The sequence below is a fragment of the Terrapene carolina genome, unplaced genomic scaffold, assembly GCF_002925995.2.
Source record: "Terrapene carolina triunguis isolate 2854851 unplaced genomic scaffold, T_m_triunguis-2.0 Scaffold675, whole genome shotgun sequence".
Lineage (NCBI taxonomy): Eukaryota > Metazoa > Chordata > Testudines > Emydidae > Terrapene > Terrapene triunguis.
The window spans coordinates 648,097-654,203 of record NW_020665026.1 but is presented as its reverse complement, the minus strand read 5'-3'; the positions used below and the strand labels follow the sequence as shown (position 1 = coordinate 654,203).

Here is a 6,107-nt window from a genome sequence, read left to right as displayed (position 1 = left end):
TTTGTTGGATCATGAGGGGCCCCCATTTTGTATTATCCTACCAGCAGTGTTGCCAACTCTTGCCTTTATTGTTCTTGCTGCTGCACTGATCTCAATGGTATTTTATGTCAAGCCTTGCAGCATCTGGTGTTTTTCTGAAAGCCCCACTTGCTGGAGTTATGTGATTACATAACAGAGAATCTCAGCTTTCTTTTTTTAAAAAAAGGCCAGTGTTGCCCCTTTTGACCAAAGTTGCTAGTCACCGCTTGGGGCCCCGTGGGTGTTCCCGTGGGGAGCACAAATTGGAGCTAGGTATTTCTGTGATGCAGTTTTGCTTATTTACAAGGAATGTACGAAGTCCTGTGCCTCTGAATGCAGAGGGAATCAAATAGCAAGAAACAACTTGGGTTGCTCACAGCACCAAGCACATGCTTTTCAGCCTGCACTCCTGACCCAAAAAAACTCTCCCCAGGTTTCTTCTGGGGTCAGCCACATGCTTTCAGCTGCTCATTCCTTCAGGTTAGCTTCTAGTTCTCTCCTCTGTCTGATCTCAGTTTCTGTGTGTTTTCTTCCCCCCAATACCCAGTTGAACTCAACAGGTGCTGCTAGTCTCCAGGCAGACTTTAGTAGGCTTTGTTTTAAGTGTGTCCCCTTAACTGTCTCTTACAACTGGCTTAAATGGGCAACTTATTCACCCTTTTGACTCATCCCATAACAAAGTTTCACCTGCCCTAGCTCATTACAGTCAGTTTCTAGCCCTCATGGCTGCAGAGAAAAGCTGGAAATCACAATGTCTTAAGTCTCAAAAACCAGACAGCCAATAATTGATTATTTTGAAATTATCATGATTTTTAAGCTAGTCTTGTGATGTTTTTGGGGGGGTGGAGCTGACTATGACTGTCGAGTGCTGGGGGCTGGCAACAGTGTCCCAAGTCTCCAGTCATTGTGGTGGCAGGAAGTCACTTGTCTCTGTGGTGAGACTTGCTAATGGCAGGGGGCTAGTTTCCAGTGGGATTTCTCAGAGGGGTAAAAGTTGCTGCCCCCCTTGGGCTGGGTGCTTGGATAACTCTCACAAGCTAAGTAGGGCTGATCTGGGTCAGCATGTGGAGGGGAGACGACCCCCCCCCCTAAAACCCTGTTGTAGGGGAGATCAGGAGTAGCTGTGGGGGGTATTGTGACTGGGGGGGGGAGAAGGGTAGGGACAGCCCTGATATAGGGAAGACAGGTGGGCAGGCCCTCCTTCAAGCTCCTCCCATCTTCCATCGATCTCTCAGTGCTCGATCGTTCTTCCCTGGCCGCTCCTCCCGCCTCGATCTCTCGGCGCTCCGAGCCGGGACGGGGTGATTTGTCTCGGCGTGCGCTCGCTCTCCCCTGGGCCAGGCCGGAGCAGTCGCTCGCTGGCTCGGCGGCGGCGGAGCGGGATGAGCCTGGCGGGGGGCAGGGCGCCGCGCCGCACGGCGGGGAACCGGCTGGCGGGGCTGCTGAATGCCGAGGAGGATGAGTTCTACCAGACCACCTACGGGGGCTTCACGGAGGTGGGGGGAGAGGCTGAGGGGGGGAGCAGTGGCCCGGGGGGGGCTGTGAGGGGGCCCGGGAGGGGCAGTGGCCCAGGGGGAACTGTAGGGGGCTGGGAGAGGCTGGGTGGGGGCTGGGAGATGGAGCTGTGGGAGGGGAGCAGTGCCCCTGGGGGGGGGGGCTGTGAGGGGCCCCAAGAGGGTAGCGTGGGGGGCTTTGTGGGGGGAAATGGGCCCCTTGGGGAGCAGAGTTGGGGGGCGGGGGAGTGTGCAGCAAGGCCCTGTGGAGGTTGAGTTGGGGGGTTGTGGGCCACTTGGGGGACAGCTGTGGTGGGGCCAGTGTGTGTTGGGGTGGGGGCAGTGGGGCTCATGGGGGGGAGCATGCCTGGGGGAGTGGGACTCCCAAAGGGGCAGTGGGATCAGCTCAGCCGTGACTGTTGTTTGCCCCCCCCCCGGGCAGGAGTCGGGAGATGACGAGTACAAAGGCGACCAGTCAGACAGCGACGATGAAGTGGACTCGGACTTCGACATTGATGAGGGCGACGAGCCGGCCAGTGACCAGGACGATGACGAGCCCAAGAGGAAACGCAGGGTGGTCACCAAGGCTTACAAGGTGAGGACGGAGCAGCTGGTTGTGGTGCTGGGTGACCCAGCCTATGGTTGTATATTGGGGTAGCACCTAAGAGCACCCACCAGTCATGGACCAGGACTCCAGTGTGCTGGATGTTGTATGGACAGCGAAGAAAATGATGGTCTCTGCCCCAAAGAGCATCCAATTGAAGTACAAGACAGGAGACACCAGGTGGACGCAGACGGAGGCGCGCAAGGAAACAACAAGACAACCACAGTCAGCATGACAGGCAGTGGTCTCAACTCACCAGCTGTCTAACCGCTGTTTCTGATATAGTCGTGTTGGGCTGAGGGAGGGACCCACATGAAAGCTGCTGCCAAAACTCTCAGTTCAACCAGATTGTAATCTAGTTTAGGGGGTAGCCGGGGAGTTGGCAGCTATTCCATTTATAGGCTGTTTCGTTTATGATCAGCAGCAGAACCTTGAAAACATCTTCAATTAGTGCCTTTCAGGAGTGGGAGTGCAGACTCCTGGGCAGGACTCCTGGGTTCTATTTCCAGCTTTGGGATGGAGTGTGGCCTCATGTTTAACTAGGAGATAGGCAGTCAGGACTCCTGGGTTCTATTCTGGCTTTTGGAGGGAGTGATGTCTAGTGGTTAGAAACCGGCCATACTAAACAGACTGCAGCAATGGTCAACGTAAATCAGAGGTTGAAAATGTTCTTTCTGTAATCAAAGGTGTAACTAGTAATATGGGCAAAGCACTTTTCTTTTTAAAGGCGTTTATGTTGGCAGGGGCCCTCTCTCAAAAACAAGCTCCAAAATCCCTTGTGGCTCTTTATTTAAATGGGGTTGGAATCTCCAAAGCAGCATTAAATAGCAAGCCCCCAAGAGGTTCTATCTTTCATTGCATCACCTCTTTTCTGAACCCACTAGGAGCCCATCAAAAGCCTGAGACCCAAGAAGCCCGATACAGCTGCTAGCAGCTCCCAGAAGGTGCGAGAGGAGAAGTCTGCGCCCCTGGAACTCCAGGATGAAGTGGGAGACAGTAAGTGTGTCTGATGCTCATTAGGGTCAAATTTATTGCCTTTAGGTGAGCAGAAACCAGTTGTTTGTAAGGTTTTCTCGAAGCTGCTGCATCGATTTGCAGGGCAGAGGTTTGATTCAAGGTTATTCAAGTACAGCTGCTGGGTTGAGCTGTGATCCACAGAAAGGGAGGAATCATTGTGGGGCTGCTTTGCTGGTTTCTTGGTAGCTACGCTGTCTCTGCTTGCCTTACCCAATGTCCTGACTTTCCCTCCCACTCCTTGGGCTTACAGGCCGCAAGTACATGCGCCAGTCGACTACGGAGCACACGCGCCAGACCTTCCTGCGTGTCCAGGAGCGTCAGGTGCAGTCGAAGCGCAAGAAGGGGGGGACGAACTATGACAGGCCGCTGACGCAGGAGGAGCTGCTGGAGGAGGCCAAGATCACAGAGGAGATTAACCTGCGGTCTCTGGGTGAGTGACATGGGTAGGAGGGCAAGAGGCTGGTGAGGTCTTCAGGCAATAGCCCTCACCCCACTGCAGTGGCAGAATTGAGCCACACAAAGAAGAGACATGAGCGGCGTGGGGTCAGGGAGTGACATGACTGGGGTTAGGGGCTTATGTAAGAATGGGACTTAGAGCAGTCCGAGCCCTTGTGCTCCCAGCTGAATGGGAGGCCCTGGGAAACACACGGTCTCTTCACTCAGGTTGGCAGCAGGACCCTGGCGCACCAGTCAGGGCTGTACTGGTCCACTGGAGACAACATGATCTGATAGGCAGAGCACAAGGTTGGGAATCGGAACGCCCAGGTTCGAGTGCCAGCTGTGGAAGGGTGTATTATCTAGTAGTAGAACAGGGGACCTGGAGCTAGCACTCTGGGGTTCTGTTCCCAGTTCTTGAAGGGGAGTGGAGTCTAGTGGTTAGAGCGGTGTGGGGGTGGAATCTGGACTCCGGGTTTTATTTCTATCTCTGCCATGGGCCATTCATTTCACCGCTCTGTGCCTCGGTTTCCCCAACTTTAAGCGTGGATAATGCTACCCAAGCATTAGTTCTGTGGATGATGTATAGACGTGCCTAGGCACCTCCCCTCACCATCATGAATGGTTCAGAATTATAGGCATAACACAGGAGTTCTCTGGCTCATTCAGATACCAGCCACCCCTTATGGGAGCCCGTGTGTCCCTCCTTGTTCTCAGATCGCCAGGAAGGAGTTTGCAGACCATTGGTGACCTGCAACCTGCAGTGTGAGAGCTTCTGGTGTGGCACAAATCCCTCTGAAATGCTGGAGTCACAGTTAATGGCTCTTGCAGTGCTTCCATGTGGTACCTCCCAGTGTGAAGCAAAGAGCCCAGAGCTCTGAGGGCAGTCGAGTGGGCTCAGTAGCCGGATCGTTGACTGATGGTGTTTTCCAAGCTGCCCCATTGTTCCGAGCCCTGCTCCGTTCACCCTCGGTTCAATCGCCCTTGCAGAGACTTACGAGCGGCTGGAAGCTGACAAGAGGAAGCATGTGCAGAAGAAGCGGAAGTGCGTGGGGCCGGTGATCCGCTACTACTCGGGGACCATGCCGCTGATCACTGACCTCGGGGTGAAGGAGGAGAACGTGGATGTGGAAGGGTAGGTGTTGGGGGTTGTATTCACTCCTCCCATCTCCCTAGTTTGAACTCCGGCCCCTCGGGATGGGCTGCCAGCTCCCTCCTAGGTCTCACTGTCCCTGCTGACTCCTGCACTCTGGCTGGCAGGCACCAACCCCGCTTGCTAGGGGATTCCCCTTCGCCAGCTCGTGGGAGACGTCAGCCCCATCTTGCAGACCCCAGCCATTCAGTCAGTCCTCTTTGGCGTCCCAGCCTTTAGCTGCTTCTCTGAAGTGGATCCTGAGTCCCAACAGCCACCCATTTCTTTGTCGTTAGCAGCACGAGTGTGATCTGGATGCCCCGAGGCGACAGGTGTTTGGGCCCGGGTTAGTCTCTGGCTGAGGACAGGGGCCAGTTGTGGAATTCCCTCCTGGACCTAGGTTGAGTTTCAAACACCGCTCAGGCCCATGCTGCTCCCTAGCACCTCCCGTACTCCAAGGCTATCCCGGGTGGGGCTGGTAGGATTAGAACTCAGGCTTGGACAAGGCAGGGCCATGCCTCCTTTCGCTAGAACCTGCTGCCCCAAGCTGGGATTTGTGGGGGGTTTGCACCCTGACTTGTGCTCAGTAAAGATCTCCAGGCAACCTCTGCACAAGTGCCTGGTACATCCTTTGTCTCCCCCCGCACCTCTCCAAAAGCCCTGGGTGTCCTTGTGCCCCCTCATCCCCAGAGCCCTGGACGTTCTTACTCCCGCTGTTGCATTTGAAGCTCGAGCTGATTCATGTGTTTTCTCCCCACCCCCAGGTTGGATCAAGACATGCAGCAAACAGCAGAGGCTCCCCAGGCTGCTGCCTCCCCGGCTGGCAAATGCTCTCGTACCTTCATCACCTTCAGCGACGACGAGACCTTTGAGCGCTTCTTCCCTAAGGCCAAGCAGCCCAAGCTGCCCGTGAAGGAGATCTGCCCCGTCACCCACAAGCCGGCCGTCTACCGGGACCCCATCACCGACATCCCCTACTCCAACATCCGGGCCTTCAAAATCATCCGTGAGGCCTACAAGAAATACATCACTGCCCATGGGCTGCCCAATGCGGCGGCTTCTGCGGCCCTGGGGGCGGGGCCACCTGCAATGGATCCAAATGTCCGGGCAACCCGGCAGAAAATCATCATCAAACAAACCGTCCCGGCCACATAAAGCCCAGGAGTGTCTGTTCCCTTTCCAGGAGGGAACTTCTTAAACGGACACAGGCACCTTTGGGTGGCTCAATATTGACCCACCCCTCCTTCTTCTTCCTTACGTATTTTTGTTTTTCAAACTCAAACGGGTGGTGGTTCATTGCTCTTTATTATTTTATTTTTTTAATAAAAAAAGCAATGCCTGCAGCGGTCCTACCAGATCAGACCAGCGTGCACAGCCCCTCTCTCCTGGGAGACCCTACGAAAAACAA

At 54.9% G+C, this 6,107-nt stretch overlaps 1 protein-coding gene across 1 annotated transcript; it reads left to right on the top strand.

Moving 5' to 3' along the window:
- Nucleotides 1-1,325: 1,325 nt before the first annotated feature.
- On the top strand, nt 1,326-6,101 carry VPS72 (vacuolar protein sorting 72 homolog). The gene is made up of 6 exons (XM_026659768.2): nt 1,326-1,514; nt 1,954-2,106; nt 3,000-3,111; nt 3,383-3,562; nt 4,558-4,702; nt 5,464-6,101. Exons 1-6 carry the CDS (start codon nt 1,401-1,403, stop codon nt 5,852-5,854), a joined length of 1,095 nt encoding a protein of 364 aa, XP_026515553.1. The 5' UTR covers nt 1,326-1,400; the 3' UTR covers nt 5,855-6,101.
- The last annotated feature ends 6 nt before the right edge of the window (nt 6,102-6,107 follow it).